This window comes from Mustela putorius, unplaced genomic scaffold (assembly GCF_011764305.1).
Source record: "Mustela putorius furo isolate JIRA1106 unplaced genomic scaffold, ASM1176430v1.1 tig00000551_pilon_pilon_pilon, whole genome shotgun sequence".
Taxonomy (NCBI): domain Eukaryota; kingdom Metazoa; phylum Chordata; class Mammalia; order Carnivora; family Mustelidae; genus Mustela; species Mustela putorius.
The window spans coordinates 4,154,042-4,173,021 of NW_025421412.1; the positions used below are offsets into that span (position 1 = coordinate 4,154,042).

Here is an 18,980-nt window from a genome sequence, read left to right on the forward strand (position 1 = left end):
ATATTTATAAACCCTAAAAAAGGAAACAAACAACCAAAAGCAGCATATGACCAAATCACTGGTGAAGAAAAAGCTTTTATACTTCATCAGCATAATATTTACAACTGAAGTCCAAAAGCCCCTCCCCAAGCAGGAGACGGAGCCATCACAGGAACACACACAGAGTGCTCTGCAAGCTTCCGAGAATGATACACATCTCGGGTGTGCCACGTGAGCTCACGTCTAAGGACACTACATTTGTTGTATTAACTCTTTTCTTTTTAATACATTACTATTTAGGATAATCATTCTACATAGCAATGACTGACAAGATGAAAAGTATCCTTTAATCGTGGTGAATTTATACATAAAAATACACCTTCCACGATATGGATTACCAACTTTTAGAAAAGCATGACTTTCTAACAGTAATTTATAGAAAAACAGCATCCTTTAGCAATCACAGTTGCTAGAATGTATTTTTTTCTGAATACTGACATAAAGTGAATAAGAATGCTATTTGGCAAAGTATTTCTAGCCCTATCTCCATGGAAAGATTTTATAATTAAGGTCAAGAACGTTGACCCATTATTTCTCTGCTCTAGCTACTTGCACAAAGCCAATAAATATAGCTGAAATATTCAAAATATGGTATGCTAAAGCTGACGTAATGTAATGGACAGAGCTCAATTACACCTAATTTTTGAGGACGACTTGAAACAACTTAGCACAATAATACCTCATAGCTTATATTTTTTAAGGTAAATCCTGCAAGTTTAAAGGGGCTCTTTTTTTTAAGTAAGATTTTTCTTACTCTTCTATATGTCTAAATGCTATTTCTCACTTATAGCCACTTAATTGTTAGATCTGGTAGTAGGTTCTGTAAGAAAAAGTTCTATAGTTCCTTCACTCCCACATTCCTACATGTAGGAGAGAAATAAATAAGACTTCCTGACACTGTCGTTCAATGCTATCGTAACAACTGGAACATTAAACCAAAGAACAGCTTTTTTGCTTTTGTTTTTGTAACTTTTATTTTCAGAAAGTCCAATAAATGATACCTTGACTTTAGTGGGCTAGATATACCTAGATACTGGACTTAAAAAAATCAAATGTGGGAATTTCTGTAAAATAGTATGTACAATCATGTAATGTAAGACTTGCTAATTTAATTCTTAAACAAGTTCTAATTGTCATTATGACTGCTATTAATGGTTTAGCTGTAGACGTACAAAATTGACAGAAGCTAAAATTCTCTTTGCCACCAAAATTACAAATGTTAAAAAGTTCAAATATGCACATCAAAGCTGCAGTAAAATTCTAAATTTCTATTTTTACATGCCATGATCCAGACTGTACCTAACAAAACACGGTACATTTATATTGAAAAAATGGGGTCCCATTTATTTGTAAGAAAAAGCTGGATCTCAGCATTCACCAGAGCAAAAGTCAATGGCAACCTGCACACAGGCCTCAATTTCACTTCTTGCCAAGAACAAAATAGAGTTTACATAAAAATAGATATGACCCAGGTTACCATATACATTGGTATATGACCGGTAGTATTTACATTAAAAACATTGCATTGCATAATTCAAGGAATAAAATACCATCATGCATTTCATTTTAACTGGTAAGGGGAAGAATGCAGTTAACAGACTACGTTTGCTTACCATGATTGTCCCGGTATTTACTAAAGGCAGAATACTCAAAGGTTTCTCGCTTACGACTCTCCTTCCGCACCCCGCCATTAACCCGAGTGTCACACAGGGCACACCACGTAGGCAACAAGAAACTTTTGAATACAATATGCTATTACACTGGCATATTAAACTAAAGGTATGGGTACATAACCACATTGAAAGGTTGGATGAAAATGTATGAAAGAATCCCAAGAATTCTAGTTCTTCAAATGTAAAAAACTATTTGGATCATCTCAGAGGAGCACTGAAGTCCATTCAAAGTTTAATGTCACTCTTCAGACAAGTACAGACATAACACACTTCTAGGAAGGAACATTCTTTATCATTCTGCACAAATTAAAATACAGTGCATGAATCAAAAGAAACAACATTAGATGATTGTTACGTTAGAGGAAGTTTTTGCCATTTCTTCCGGAGAATGACTTTTGAGGACTTCTCTGATGAACTGTTCGAGGGCAGGAAAGTAGCCCTGGCATTGCCACGTGTCGTTGTGAGTCCCGTCAGGAAAAATGGCCAATCTCTTAGTCCGAGACGGGGACAGCTCATAGAGTTGCTTCATCATCACTGGCGGAATTAACTGGTCAGAGAGTCCAGAGATGAAAAGAGAAGGCATTCTGCACTGAGAGATTTTTCTGTAGGACAAGAATTTATTTTTGTAGCACCACAAAGGAAGGTAACGCATCGGAAAGAAGGAAAATAAAGTGCTGGCCATATGCGGTATGCTTAGAAACGTGTTCTCTACCATAATGGCTGAAATCCTGTGTGAATTTTCAGAGGCCAAGTGAATAGCCACGGCTCCTCCCAAGGAACGGCCGAAAAGGAAAATTTTTGTCTTGTCAAGGTCAGGTCTAGTCATCACATAGTCCAGGACGGCCTCGGAGTCCAAGCAGAGTCCGTCCTCGCTGGCTTCTCCTTCACTCTTCCCATAGCCTCGGTAATCAACAAGCAAAAGATTGACTTTGAGGTTCACCAACATAAGCAACGCATTCGGTAACCTGTGACCTATGTTGCCTGCATTTCCATGGAAATAAATTATAGTTGGGGAATAGGGCGAATTGTCTCCAGTGTATCTTATCAAAATAAGATTCAGACGCACTCCATCTTTGGTTCTGATGAAAATGTTTTCATGGGGAATCCCAGTGGGCATGGGAACATAAAGGCGTGAAGAAGATGGCTGTTCTGGAAAATAAAGCAATACATCCTGGAATTTATATAGAATACCTGCTATTGATACGAATATTAACAAAAGTAAGATAATGCCCCCGTACAGATGAAAAGTCACGATCAAAGGTAAAAGAGAAATACGGCAAAGAGCCCAAGACCAGGAAGCCAAGGCTATTAGCCATCTTTCAACAAAGTTCCACAGCATCCAGGACTTTTCCATGGCCACTCTCCGTAAGTATCCTAGAGAGAGAGAGAGAGAGAATCAGTAATTCGACATACGTTATTTAAAAAGTCAGATTCACGATATAATAAATTATGCTACTGGAGACTCCTCAAAGGGCCCACCCACTGCTGTCCGGATTCCCCTGCTGCTTCTGTCCCCTCAGTCTCCTCTCTCCTGCCACTGCTGTATTTATGAAACACAGAGTTATCAAATGATACTCCTCTTTTAAAAAAGTGCTTAATTACTGCCTGGTACTTTCATTAAGGCATTCTCCTTGATTTGACAGAAGAATCGGTTGAGGCCATGTTCCCAAATTTGTATATGAGGGAAGGGAGGCTCGGGGGCGTAAGTCAACAGCTGTGCTCCCAGCTTCTCAGGCAGAAGAGGCCAGAGGCCAACCAGCAGGATTCCAAAGCTCCTTGTGTGCCCACCAGTGAGCCAGGTAGGCTGAGAAAAAAAATTTCTTTGTACTGACGTCTGACATGTAACACTGTATTATTTTCAGGTGTACAAAATAAGAGTATTTATATATTTTGGGAAATGATCACGACAGTAAGTAGCTAACATCTGTCACCACACACAACTGGAAATTTTTTTTCCCCCTGTGATGAGAACTTCTAAGATCTACTCTCTTAAAACTTCCAAATAAGCAATACAGTATTAATGATAATTGCCAAACAGTGTATTGTATCCCCATGTCTATTTATTTTACAACTGGAAGTTTGTACATTCACCCATTCCATCCATCCCTGACTCTGGCAACCAACAATCTGTTCTCCGTATCTGTTAAACTTGGGGCTTGGGGGTTCTGTTTTGTTTTGGGTGTGGGAGAGGGGTTAGTTTTTGCAGTTTGTTTTTTTCTGGTCTTTCTCTGACTTAGCTCAGGAAGCACAATGCTCTCAGGTCCATCCATTTTGTCACAACTGGAAGACTTCCTTCTTTTTTATTTTCCTTGTCTGTATGTATCACATTTTCTTTACCCATCCATCCATCCACCAACAGGACGCTTAGGTTGTTTCCATATCTTTGCTGTTGTAAGTAATGTTGCAATAAACATGTGGGTCCACATATCTTTTTGAGTCAGTGGTTTTGGATAAATAGCCAGAAGCAGAATTGCCAGATCATATGGTAGTTGTATTTTTAATTTTTTGAAGAACCGCCATATTATCTTTCATAGTGGCTGCACCGTTTACATTCCCACCAAAAGGGCACAAGGGTTTCCATTTCTCCACATCATTGCCAACATTTATTTCTCGTCTTTTGGTAACAGCCATTCTGACAGATAACGAGAGGATAACTCACTGTGGTTTTTGATTTGTATTTCCCTGATAATTAGTGATGCTCAACATCTTTTCATATACCTACTGGCCATCTGTATGTCTTCTTTGGAAAAATGTCTATTCAGATCTTCTGTCCATTTCATACTCATACTGTTTGCTTTGCTGCTACTGAGTTGTGTAAATTCTTTATATACTTTGGGGACTAACCCCTTATCAGATATATAATTTGCAAATATATTCTCTCATTCAGTAGGCTGTCTTTTCATTTTGTTGGGCAGAAGCTTTTTAGTTTGATGCAGGCTCACTTACTTATTTTGTGCTTTTGCTGCCCCTGCTTTTGATGTCACAGATCCAAAAATCTTTGCCGAGACAGATGTCAGAGGCTTATGGCCAGGTTTTTCTCTAGGAGTTTTATGGTTTCAGGTCTTAAAAGTCCTCAATCCTTTTTGAGTTAATTTTTGTTTATGGTCAAAGATAGGGTCCAGTTTCATTCTTCTGCATGTGGACATCCAGTTTTCCAGCACCATTTGTTAAAGAAACTGACCTTTTCCCCCACTGAATATTTTCTTCTTAAAAAAATACTAAATTCTCTTTTACTCACTAATAAAACTACCATAAAGAGGTTATTATTGAATCTAATGTTAGTGACTGATTTTTTAAAATTTTACTGTATTCCATAAGCTAATAAATGTGACATTTTCATTCACTGAATTAAACACTAAAAAAAAAAAAAATCATAAAACCAAGTTAAATTGGATTGGCTATAAAGATGAGTTAGATGACTTAACAAATTTGATTTTTACCATTATCTCACCAAACACTACTTTACACTACTTCGCTAAACACAGACTTTCAAATTTGAGTTCTTATCCAAATGACTGTGAATGTATACCGACAACAGGACATTTTTCTGAAGTTTCTCTGAAATCAACACTGCCACCCAGTTGTAGCAAGTTTTATTACAATGAGCTCCGTGGTAAGCCAGAGAAAAGCAGGGATGTGAGGTAAAAGAAAAATTCAAGCTTAACTATTGTAGAAGCAGCAATCCCTGAGCAGCAGATATCAAGAACTGGTTAAAAACCAGATTGAAAGTGGTTGCATTATAGCAGCCAAATAATCCAATTACATTCAATCTGACAACTTTTTGCAGATCAGTAATCAATCAATGCCTTTACAACCTATAACAGCAATTTATCTACAGCGCTCAGATCAGTCAGAGCTATTCTATATTCCTTCAACACAGCGGATACGTCTCAACAAACACATCTGGCCCACTTAAACTTTTCATTATAAGTGATACCAATGATTGTCATTTGTACCCAACAGGTGTACTGGAGAAATGCAAAAACACACCAGCATTAACTTTTTACATCAAAATAAAACTTTTGTGTGTGTGTAATGATTAGGATTAACAGGGTTTGAGATAAAAAACAAACATATTAGAGCATTGCACTATTTGGAAAATAAGATACCATTTAAGAAATTTCTTTGTGAACAATTTTTTCTTTTTCATGGTTAGAGCCAATCATTTATGACAGTTATCAGAGAGAGGAGTAACTCAAAGTACCATTTATTTGGAGATTTAGTAGGAAAAATACACAGTAAAATTTCATCCACTTAAATTCTGCTCTACCGGGCGCCTGGGTGGCTCAGTGGGTTAAGCCGCTGCCTTCGGCTCAGGTCATGATCTCAGAGTCCTGGGATCGAGTCCCGCATCGGGCTCTCTGCTCAGCGGAGAGCCTGCTTCCCTCTCTCTCTCTGCCTGCCTCTCCATCTACTTGTGATTTCTGTCAAATAAATAAATAAAATCTTAAAAAAAAAAAATCTGCTCTACCATGTATTTCCTGAATAATCTTATGTTTATCACTTATTTCCAATCTAAAATTTCTTTTTCAGTAGAATGAGAATTTTTAAAATGCCTATATATAAGGCCGGTCAACATTACCAAATGAAACTAATTTAAAAAGCATTTACAAATGCTATAGAAATATGTTAACTGTATTTGCTTTTGTGACTCGTATTTCTAGCTGTACTACTATGTTCCTAAGCATGTTCTACTCAAATTAGCATCAATATCTGAATGTACCAAGCAAATCTAGAAATTTGATAAGGGCCCCTATATCCTGGATAATCAAGAATTGACCAATTTTCAAATTAAACAAAAACTACCGCACTATCTCATATATATAAATAAATAAAAAACATAGAAAAAAGAGTTACAATTTTCAATTATTCAAACTTAGAAAAATTATCCTTTTAAAGCAGGCTCTGTAATATCTAATTTCAACATAAAATATTGAACTTAAATCTATAAGCCTAAGAACTATCTTTCTCTTTTTCACTACTCTATTCCCTACTGGGTAGTACACCACTTTACATACATTCAAGACTAAAATATTTTTTGAATGAACAATCTAGTAATATACCTTATTACTGGATTGTTTCAGTAACTTATTAGACTTCTGAGGAAACATAACTGTATTCTGAGCACTGGACATATATATATTTAAGACGGGACATCAGAAAGATGGCATATTTGAGTTTACTTATGGTTAGAAATAAGAGGAATTAAATTTGCAGTTTTCCACAAAGCAGTCCTGAAAAGTCACCTTAACTAAATGACTTTGTGATAAACAACATAAACTTATATTCTTAAACCGTGGAAGACAGAATCGAAGTCAGTCCATTTGGAGGAATATCAAATGGAAATCAACTTTAAGGACAGGTGAATAAAAACTGCTCTGAAGTGTGTATGCTGTCTCTTTTTTTTTTTTTTTTTTAAGATTTTATTTATTTGACAGAGAGAGAGCGAGCACACACTTCTATGATCTTAAGAATTGAGGCAAGCAAGCCTAATATATGGAAAGACTTTTTAAATTTCCTAAATGTATTAAAACTATCGGCAAAATACAATTACTAGAGCCATCTGCTGGCATGTAAAAACAACTTCGTGTAGACCCAGATGTTATGAAAGGCAATGAAAATGAACAGTGCCTCTAATACAGTCCACTTCACAGATCATACAGCTAGTGATACGCAAGTTTTCCACGTATTTTGTCAATAACTTAGTGTGAGTAAAGGGTTAACAAAACCTCTTCTCCAGCATGAAAAAATGACCTCTGGTTAACCTTCTAGTACTGTTTCCCTGGAAACCTCATGAAGGTGGGATGCCAGCTTTTTCAAAGCAACATTTTGTGTGGTAAACTTGACCCCTAGTGGTGAGCTACACCTGGATTGAGCAAACACTGAGTAGGGCTACACATGTCCCGTAGGAATCAAAAAGAAAGCCTTCTCTCCGTGGGGACTGGACTTGGAACTGGTGTGCTCTTTGCACCTGGATGCGATGTCCTGGTGCTGTTACAGAAGATACTCTCTCCCACGGAGCAGGAAGCCGCTAAGTCAGGGTGGCACGTGCTCCCGCCCACGTCACCTTTCCTCTAACCTTAGCTATTACTGGGGACCAATGCACCTGATGCTGACGTGCTGCGTTTGTATCCTCTATCTTTCAAAAAGGGGAAAGACAGGTATGGCCTCTCAGGTCTTGAGCGTGAATATCCAGTTGAACCCAAGACCACTGCTGCCGGTCATGGACAATAAACAAGGCGACTGTACATTTTATGGGGGCATCTATGGGGCAAAACATTTATGAAATGTGATGCTAAATTTACGAAATGTGTTGCCAAAAGAGATGCATTATCTGCCAGGTTCTTCTGTATGCTCAAATGCATTTGCTGATATCACCTTCGTATACTGAACAACCAAGAAAGATGATGAGATTATATATGCAAAGTTAAACCAAAGTTTATACGAACTAGAAGGGTTGCTGAGAGGGAAAGAGCATCAGACCTACAGATAACAGAAACTCAGTCAACCAGTATCTTCTCATCTTCCATGCTTCTACATTATTATGTTTTAACCTTATGCCCACATTTAAATATCTGACTTATTCCCATTTCTCAGTTCTGCTCTTGCTATGCTATCACACAAGGTCTCACATGTCAAATGTCTCTCAAATTCGTCTACCTGTGGCTTTAACCACTCCAAAAACTCTCTACTTAGTGTCTAAGAACCTGGTGCATGAACCTTCACCACGATCTCTCATAAAAAGTAAACCTCACACCACCTCACACCAGTCAGAATGGCTAAAATTGTCAGGAAAGGACAGATGCTAGCGAGGATGCAGAGCACTGTCAGTGGGGATGCAAACTGATGCAACCACTCTAGAAAACAGCATGGAGGTTCTTCAAAAAGTTGAAAATAGAGCTACCCTACGACCTGGCAATTGACCCTAAAGATACAAATGTAGTGATCTGAAGGGGCACGTGCACCCAAAGGGTCATAGCAGCAATGTCCACAATAGCCAAACTATAGAAAGAATCTAGATGTCCATCAGCAGATGAATGGATAAAGATGTGGTGTATACAGTGGAATACTATGTAGGCATCAAAAGAATGCAATCTTGCCGTCTGCAAGGATGTGGATGGAACTAGAGGGTATTATGCTGAGCAAAATAAGTCAATCAGAGAAAGACAATTATCATATGATCTCCCTGATAAGAAGGATTTGAGAGGCAACATGGGGGGCTTTGGTGGGTAAGGAAGGAAAAATGAAACAAGACGGTATCGGGAGGGAGACAAATCATCAGAGACTCTTTTTTTTTTTTTAAGATTTTATTTATTTATTTGACAGAGAGAAATCACAAGTAGGCAGAGAGGCAGGCAGAGAGAGAGAGGAGGAAGCAGGCTCCCCGCTGAGCAGAGAGCCCGATGCGGGACTCGATCCCAGGACCCTGAGATCATGACCTGAGCCGAAGGCAGCAGCTTAACCCACTGAGCCACCCAGGCGCCCCATCAGAGACTCTTAATCTCAAAAAACAAACTGAGGGTTGCTGGGGAGAGGGGGTAGGGAGAGGGGTGGTTGGGTTATGACATTGGGGAGGGTATGTGCTATGGTGAGTGCTGTGAAGTGTATAAACCTGGCGATTCACAGACCTGTACCCTTGGGGCTAATAATACATTATATGTTAATAAAAAATAAAAAATTTAAAAAAAAGTAAACCTCATTTACTAATAAATCCAATGGATTTTTCTCAATTCACACTGCAACACCACAATCCTCAGCAGCACTAGACACTGACTCCTCCTTGGCTTCCAGTATACCCAAATCCCATGTTCCTCCCTCTGCTACACCCCTAAAAGTCGGAATCTTCCCAGGTCCTGTCCATTTATCTACTTCCCCTCCCTCAGCGATCTCATTCTCTCTCATGGCTCAAACTATCACACTTGTGTATAACTTACTTCAATTCTCTGTGTCTACTGCATCTCCAATCTCAATTTATCTATTCCCTGAGTATCTGATGCTCACTGACACCTCAAACGTATCTACAAACAACCACATCCTTTCTCCTCCCCTCACATTTTGTATGTTTTATTGTCAATTACTAAAAACAAACAAACAAACAAACAAAAAAACACATGGTGTGCAAACAAATAACTTTTTTAAAAAACACAGGTGAAATCCTGGAGTTCAATATATAATAACGTGTAAACTAAAATTTAATTAATGTGTGACAGTTTCAAAAAATGAGCACATCATTAGAACATGCACAGGTCTTAACTTTGAATGAAAAAAGTCAACATTAAAAATAATCTCGTGCTTTTTATTTAGATGAAGTGATCAGAGTCATCAAACGGATATTACTACGCACTTCTCAAGAAATGATCTATTGAGGGGCGCCTGGGTGGCTCAGTCGATGAAGTGGCCAACTCTTGATTTTTTTTTTTTTAAGATTTTATTTATTTATTTGACAGACAGAGATCACAAGTAGGCAGAGAGGCAGGCAGGGAGAGAGAGGAGGAAGCAGGCTCCCCAACTCTTGATTTTGATGCAGGGTCAGGAGACCGAGCCCCAAGTCAGGCTCCCAGCTCAGCAGGGAGTCTGCTTCTCTCCCTCTCCCTCCGCCTCCGCCCCTGCAGGAGCTCGCTCTCCCTCAAATAAAAATCTTTAAAAAAAAATCTGTTAGAAGCACTACTAATTTTTATTATAATGTTTAGATAAAGTAGATACGATCATTTTCCTTTTAAAAGAACAGTTTTGAAGTACCAGCCACATCCTGATGTACTACAGAAGCACTTTAATCAGGAACAGAAGCCCCAGACCTGGGATGATCCCCTGGAGAATGTATGGTCCTCATTAACTTGTTCTATTCACCTTTAGTGCTCCATGTGCTTCAGGTTTGTAAATGTTAGACCGTCCTGAGTACACAGTCACCAATTTAAGACTAAAAATAAAAACGATCTGAAGCCGTGAAGCTGTCAGAACCATCACGTTGGCTGCAGCGTGAGCGGGTATAAGTCACGGAGCCGGTGACAGGAGCGCTCACCTGACCTCCATTAGTCACCTCAGGCGCTCCCTCGTTTATATGCACTTGGGAGAACTGCAAATGGTTCCATTTTATTTAAATAAATATTGTCTAAGTTGATGCTCAAAAAAAAAAAAAAAAGAGAGAGAGAGACCAGTACCAAAGTAACGCCCCTGGTCAATGACACGAGTCCTCAGAACACAAGCACAAACCCCCGTAGAGGTTCTCAAAGCCAGCCCAGGCCCCTGGAGCGGACCCAGAGTTGGTTTCCCAGGCCCGGCAGATTCCAGGGCATCCTACCTGCTACTTGAAGATGAAAGACAACGCCACAAATACATGCAGATCCTACCTCATGTGACTCTCAAGTGACTCACGATCTACTCAGGGGCACGCGTCACAGCACATGTCTAACATCCACCGATCTAATCACAGAGGACACGAAGACAATCAAAGATCACAACTGCCCTTAAATACAGCAACTATGTGTCCTTTACAACAGAATTTGAGTAATCTCTACATTTCAACATGCTTGGTTACTTACAGAAACCAAGTGGAGATTTACGCAAACTTTTAAAAACAGGACAAAGCACAACTCCACGTTTAAGGATTTCTCTTACTTGCCATCAAATGGCTATCTATGCCACTTATTTTTATTACTGAGCACAACTGTTCTCAGGAACTAGAAGTATTCAAGCATAATCTAAGTAAATACTTGGCAATCAGTGTCCAGGAAATCAGAGCAGTCGAAGTGGATGATCTTTAAGGTCCTTATTAGGCCTCAGACCTTTCTACGCCAGTGGCTGCACTGCACAGTCCTAAGGGCCACAAGACCCTTCTGAGGTATCTTCAAGATCCATGTTATAATGGCACTAAGACACGATTTGCCTTTTCACTGCGGCATTAACTGTAGGAAACCACTGCGGGAGAACGGCAGCCGCCTGAGCAACAACGAAGGCAGCGCCACCCAGAGGCAAGAGCCTGGGAGTGCCATTCTTTATCCCCACGAACTCCAGGAAAGGAGCCAAAAGGCAGTTTTACTTAAGAATGTCACTGAAAAAGTCGTAAAAATTATTAATTTACTTATATCATAGCCAATAAGTATACATCTTTAACATTTTGTGTGATGAATGTGTGACAAAATGGAGAGGACACAAAAAACCCTAGGGCCCTGCACTGAAATTCAGAGTCGAGAGCTGAACTAGCTGCTTTTTTTAGGTGACAACAATTTTACTTAAAAAGATCACTGACAAACTATGGCTATTCAGACTTCGGTGCCTGCAGACATGTTATGGAAAACGAATGTGAAGTTGCCAATAGCCTCCCATGACTTCAGAGGCTTTCCGGCTGGCACCACGGTAATGATGGTACCAGCAAATGCAATTTGATAACCTTTTCGATTACCAACATTTGAAAGAATCTGCCCAACACAGCAAACAAGTATGTTCCAAATGAGCAATGAATGCTGTCACATCAAGCAGAAGTAACAGTCCATTATAAGACAAACCTATGGATTTTAATGTAACAAAGACAAAAGTTCTTTGATCCAAGTTTCAGATTCCACAATGTAACCAGCCCTTAAGAAACTACTACCTGTTGGGCGCCTGGGTGGCTCAGTGGGTTAAGCTGCTGCCTTCGGCTCAGGTCACAATCTCAGGGTCCTCGGATCGAGTCCCGCATCGGGCTCTCTGCTCAGCAGGGAGCCTGCTTCCTCCTCTCTCTCTGCCTACTTGTGATCTCTCTCTGTCAAATAAATAAATAAAATCTTTAAAAAAAAAAAAAAAAAAGAAAAAAGAAACTACTACCTGTTGAGTATCGGACCAATATCAAAGAACATCTGTAATACTCTTCTCTTTACAAGTTTTGTGTGAACCTGATTTGCTTCACACAGTTCACCTAAAACAACCTATCTTCGGAGAATAAATACAGAAACATGATAATATACCTTCTGCTAAGCAGACATTAAAGATATTTACAGAAATGTAAAACAATGCCATACTCCTCAAAACAGCTGCTCTCGACAAAAAATATATTAACACGTAATGAACTTTTTACTGCCATTTTAAAATGTTATATACGTTAAAAACTCCCAACTTTAATTTCTAACACAGTAAATATCTCTCTCTAGAGTACACATATAAAGAAACACTTCGGCATCCTTGATAATTCTTTACAATGTAAAGAGGTTCTGAGACCAGAAAGTTTGAAAACCACTGTTTCGGAGAGTCTAACTATACAACCTTACTGTCTTTTTCCTCCAGAAACTTGACTCCTTCAGATTAAGAATGAGGTACTATAGGGGAGAACTAGATAACTAGATAACTATCATCCTAAATACCCCAGAAATCTACTTGAAGACTGACAGAATAAACTCCACAACGAAGGGAGAGCAGGGGCCACATCGAAGTGGATTCCTACAGTTGGGACTTCCAAGAACTAGGGGAATAAAGTGGGGCAAGAGCACTTCCTTGGCTCGTTCCGGTCCTTAGGTGAAAAGCATTCAGTCTTTCATCACTGAGTAGGATGTTACTTGTAAGTTTAACATAGTACGGCCTTCATTATGTTGAAATAGATCCCTCATACCCACTCTGTGGACAGTTTTTATCATGAAATCAGATGTCCAATTTTTTCAGAAGGTATTTCTGAATGCTGAAATGATCTTATGATTTTTATCCTTCACTTTGTTAATGTGTTGCATCATGCTGACTGAGAATAATGAACTATTTTTGCATCCCCTGAAAAAAAAAATCCCTGACACTAATATAACACTGTATGTTAACTCTACTGGAATTAAATAAAAACATAAAATAAAACCAGAACCTTCCCCCCCAAAAGAACAATGTACTACAGTAATTTAAATATTTTGTGTCTTATAATATAGACAGGTTGCTAAAACTTGCTAGATTCTGGAAGAGAAATATCTTTAATAAAAACACCTAGCATTCTTCAGGTTCCCAAGGATCATAAACTAGAAGACAGATGGCAAACTCTGGAGGGAGAACTTTCTGCCTAGGCAAAAGTTCTATGTCACTCCAGGCGAGACTTGTACCCAGTGACTCTTGCTTCACACATTCTCAGATCACTAGCCAAGTTCACATTTAACCCACTGATCCACCCAGGTGCCCCGCAAGTCCACATTTAAATATGGCAACTCATTCTGAATGGGTATTCCCACATATCACTTTTTTACCTTGGGTCTTGGTTCCCATATTTGAAGAAGGGAGCTCTTACCTGAATAATCCGTAAGATCTCACAAATTCTATTTTATGGGTGACAGAGAAAAAGTAAAGGTAGAGTTGGAAAATAAGCACTAGATTATAAATAGTCTTTGTTAACTAGTACAGTAGAAGGTTGGAGGGCCCAGTTATATGACTTTAATGAGTAACTGAAAAGTTAGTGAGTGAGCTAAGTATGCACCAAGATTAAAAATGAGTCTCTAGAAATCTCCAATGTGCACAGACACAGTGATTTTATATTTCAATTAGGGTTTGTGAGGTATTTTATTCATCATACATTTTTAGTCTCCTTCCCAGACCACTACTGTCAAAGTCACATATTTTTAAAGCACACAGAGTTAAAGTTGTAGAAAATGACTTTGGCGGAGCAACCTTCACATAAAACACAGCATGTTTTAGGAGTACGTGATTACTGAGAGGGGAGAAAGAAGAGTCAGGAATATACAGGGAACTACCATGAGTTTTCATGAACTCTGAAATGTCTTGTTTTTTGCTTTACTTAATGGAACTCAGGTTAGTCTCTCCAATAAAAAGTAATGACACGATGGCAAGTGCTACATTAAAGATTAATTTCAAGTCTAGAGTAACAAGCACCATCAACTTTTTCCTTGCCAAGAGATATTATCACTTCCCTCTGAAGTCTGTAATCTATTCAGATCAGTTATCTATCCAGCTATATTTTATCCCCAAATCATAAAGAAAACTTAAATAAATCAAGAACTAAAACTTAAATTATGGGAATGAATACATTTTAATTATCACTGCCTCAATAGCAGAGTAGATCAGACAAATATGTTATTCTTTCAATCGTACTTAAAATCATATTTTAATAAAAGTTGGAATTCTCATACAAAAAAGTAAATGCTAACTATCTTGATTATTTTAATTGCGAGTGCTTACATTGTATTATACAGTGTGTAGTGATTTACTGATTCTGCCAACAGTCCAAGATCTTTGAAAAGTACAGAAGATGTTTACCAGTCCGTGAAAGAGAAATTCCCCCTGAGACTGACTGAAGGGTCACCAATTACACACATGCCATGGAGAAAGTCCTCAATCATGAATGTACTATTATTTTTAAAGGCCCCTAAGTCTATCTCAAACTGGTAATTTTGGGAACAGCTTGTTTAAAAATAAAAACTCATCATTTGTTAACAAGCATACCTCCAAGTGACAGAATGGGTTCACGTGAAGGCTGGAAACCACAGACATCAAATCCATGCGTCATTGTTAACGGCCAGATCACAAGGGACAGGAGGGTCCCAGGCTGCTCATCAGCTACTCTGAGGGAATTCAGTTTCCAATCACATTTCAAGTACCACAGCACTCGGGTTCAACCCTCCTACATCAACGTATCTCCTTCTCTGCTAAGCAGGGAGAAGCGAAGAAACCATGGCAGCCGCACAGCGGACGTGGAAACACAAGCAGCTATCAGTGTGCGGGAGACACCACACAATGAATTATCTACTTCCCTAATGGGTACCCACATGTCATCAATAATGAAAAAGGGGGTATTAATAGTCCTCGGGGACAAATGAACAACAACGGCCTACAGAAATGCTGGATAGGAACCGAATCGTTCAGAGCGCGCTCTGAACTGGGATTTAAACCCGCCTGAGCAGAAACCTCAGACACATGTACCAACAGCCACACGGAGAGCATGTGTGTGCTTCGGCTTTACTTGTAACATGAGAGACTTGGCAAATACAGTCAACTCTGACAGAACAAAGATGACAGATTATTGTCACTATGCAAGCCAATCACAGTTTGTTCTGAGATTATAAATAGCTACAAGGAAGAAAATTGTTTAAAAAGATTCACAAAGGCTAAAAATGCAAATAGTAATGTTAAATTAAGACTGATAACGAACTTCAAAACACTTCCAACTTATGAAGCGGGTACAGTTCTAGCCACTTTATATTAACTAGATGGATGAAACTTAAAAATTATTTTCTTCTAATGATTCTCAGGCTACCTCATTAATGCATTTAGTTCAAGCGCTAGAAATACACCTCTGCAACTTTAGAACGTACTGCTGTAGGAGTTAAGACATATTAGAAAAGGTAACAAAATATAACAATTCATTATGAAGTGTATCATTTGAGGGAAAATCATCTTAATTAGAAGAATTAGAAAAACTAGAAACTCTTTTGGTCTCAATTTAAGAAGGGCATCTATGGGCCTCAGGCCTTCCTGGGGTGATTAAACAAGAACTAGAAAGATTTTTAGAATCTGAGTTATCACTGAGTCCTAAATGAGTGAAAGACAGAGACACAGGAATAGATTCCCCTGAGATGAGAAACAAGAGACGGGCGATCATAGGAAAACCTATCTCTAAGTGATACTGTTAACCCAGAACAACTTGGTTCCTAAATGCTGTCACTCAGAGGGCAAAGGGGCTGGAGGTGTGTCTGAGAAAGCATGTGGGCCACAGGATGGGGAGGTAGAGACAGCCAGGAGCTGCCTTACAGGCACCATCTCAGATCAACGACCAATGGGCGGCAGTGCCACGCAGTGGAAAGAGACGTTTTCCAGCTTGGTCTGTTATTACCTGGGTGACTTTCGTCCACTCACTTAGCTTCTCTAAATGCATGTTTCCGCACAGATAAGGGCGAGATGAAACGTGTAATTGAAACACTGCTGGGATCAATGTAATAGGTAGTGTGTTATTGCAGCTGCTTCTACAAAACAAAATTTAAAGTGATTTATGATCCACCAGAGCCGGGTGAGTGAAAGTTAAGCACAGCTACAGGTCCTGCTAGACTTGCATTAAATAATGGGTACGACTCACCGGAGAATACCTGAGTCCTTGCGCACAGGAAATAACTCGGGCAATGCCCTACTTGTTCTGTCAAAACCCAGCTCGGGTAGCAGCTCCTTCAGAAAGCCTTCCCTGGCCCTGGCCCTGGCCCGGGGCGCCCGCCCCACGCTCTGCGCCCGCACGCGGACGGGGCACTGGCTGCCGCAGCAGGGCCGGGCACCGGTCTCGCACCGGCGGGCCGTCCGCGAGGCCCGGGCGGCACCCACTGGGTCCCACGCTATCGGCAGACCGTGCCGGGCGCGCAGCGAGGCTGCACAGGTACCGAACGGAGCAGCCGGGGGTCCGGGTCGGCCCCGGGGAGAGGACAGCGCCCGGGAACGGCCAACGGCTCCTTCCTGAAACGAATCGGACTTTCCCGCAGAAAACGCGACGCGTGTGAGCGCGCACACACACAAGTACGACCCCGAGCGGGACGGAGCCGGGAGGGGCTCCGCGCGGACCCAACCCCGAGCTCGCCGCCCGTCCGGTCTCCGGGTCTCACTCCGCGACCGGCCCCCGGCAAAGCTCCGTCGAGCGGCCGCAGAGCCACCGGGGCTGCGGGGTCAGGACACCGGGGCAGGCACAGCGCGGATGCGTTTTGCACAATAAGAAACGCCGCGGGGAGCCGCAGCACGACGGGCTCCGGCCGCGCCGGGTGCGCTCGCGCGGCTTCCCCGACGCCCCGAAACTTGCCCGCGTGCAGCCGCGGGTCCCCGCGCCCCAGCAGCCGGCGACCTTCCGGCGCGCGGCGCCTCGGGGCGGGGGAGGCCGGGGTGGGGGCGGGGCGCCGCGGTCCCCCAGTACCGGTCCCGGGGCGCCGCTGGGAGCGCCGCGGCGCGGGTTCGGACACCGGCTCCGGGGCCGGTCGCCGCCCGGCACCCGGGGCCGTCGGTCACGGCGCGCCCGCGTCGCGCAGCCCCGGGGAGGCCCCGCCGGCCGCCCCCCGCGACCCTGCCCCGGCGGGAGCGCCCCGGGCCCGGCGGCCGCGCCCCGCACTTACTTAGACCCGCTCGCAGGCTGCGCAGTCGGCCGCGGACTCGGAACCCGGCGCCGCGCAGCAGCGTCCCCCCGCGCGGCTTCCGTCGCTCCTCATCGTCCTCCGCCAGCCGCGGGGCCGCCGCCGTCGCCACGGTCGAGCCCGGAGCGCTTGCGGCGCCGCTCTCGGCTCCTCCACTTCCGGCCCACGCTCGGTGTCGCCGGCAAATGTCCCCGCCGGCTCCCACATCACCTGCTCTCCTCTCCGCCTTCCTCCCCCGACTGGGAACCCGACCCGCCCTCCCGGGCATGCGCACAAACCGCAGTCGGGGGAGTCCCCGCGACGGTGGCCCGCACGGACAAGATACCTTGGAGCCCGGCCCGCGGCGTGCGGGAGCTCGCGGGTCGCTCCCCGGTGGCTTCTGCGCCCGGGGTCCCTGGAGGCCTTCCAGCCTCATCCGAGGACCTCAGGGTGAGTGTTGGTAACGCACCAGACTTCCCTTCAGGACACAGTCTAAGCGTGCGCACAAATAAGCATTAATTACATAAGAAAGCGTGTCTGCCTGGTAGAGTTACCGGGTAGTAGAGTGCGTTCCCCCAAGTACTTAAAAGGCGTGCATAGCTCACGTTGTTTCGGTTTCTCGCAGCCCTGCCCTCTCCTGCCTCTATCAGAGGCCTGAACCTGGGGACCCTAGAGGGCCTTTCAAAGAAAAAGAATACAAACTTTATCTTATTTTTGCAAATTTTACAAAAGCACAAGACCAGAGGAACATGCGAGAGCCCAAGTCCTGGGAAGTGGCTGCACAAATGGGCCCTTAAAGCTGGTGTTTCATTAGATTTGCTCTTTTTCTTTTTTTAAGATTTTGTTTATTTTGAGAGGGAGCGTAAGTAGGGTGAGGGACAGAGAGAGAATCTCAAGCCGACTCCCTGCAGAGCATGGAGCCCACCTCAGGGCTCCATCTCACCACCCTGAGATCATGACGTCAGCTGAAACCAAGAGCCAGAGGCTTAACCCACGGAGCTACCCAGGCATCCCAAATTAGCTTCACTATCAGCCCTTCTAGGCACTCAATTGGTTTTCTACAGAATCTGTCCCTCTCCCTCAATCATTCCCCATTCTCCGTGCCCTATTTTATATATACAAAGGATATTTCATATTTAAAAACAACAGACCAACATGTATCCTCCATCAGATGGAGAGCTCCAGGTCAAGGCTCTGATAATAGCTTCTTGTTATTTGGCACCAATAATGCCAGGCACTA

The 18,980-nt window shown here is 42.2% G+C and overlaps 1 protein-coding gene across 2 annotated transcripts; it reads right to left on the reverse strand.

The window, feature by feature from the left end:
* Nucleotides 1–252: 252 nt before the first annotated feature.
* Nucleotides 253–18,025, reverse strand: ABHD13 (abhydrolase domain containing 13). Of its 2 annotated transcripts, none has more exons than XM_045081328.1 (2): nt 17,744–18,025; nt 253–3,086 (listed from the first exon to the last, which is right to left on the reverse strand). In XM_045081328.1, the coding sequence occupies exon 2, from the start codon at nt 3,064–3,066 to the stop codon at nt 2,053–2,055; it is 1,014 nt and encodes a 337-aa protein (XP_044937263.1). In that variant the 5' UTR covers nt 3,067–3,086; nt 17,744–18,025; the 3' UTR covers nt 253–2,052. The 2 variants fall into 2 exon arrangements, with proteins under 2 accessions (XP_044937263.1, XP_004746104.1); XM_004746047.3 differs by lacking the exon at nt 17,744–18,025 and adding an exon at nt 12,301–12,324.
* Nucleotides 18,026–18,980: the final 955 nt, after the last annotated feature.

Bases quoted from the DNA above. Each gene is read 5' to 3' on its own strand.
- ABHD13 (XM_045081328.1), bottom strand. From the start codon at position 3,066: ATGGAAAAGTCCTGGATGCTGTGGAACTTTGTTGAAAGATGGCTAATA.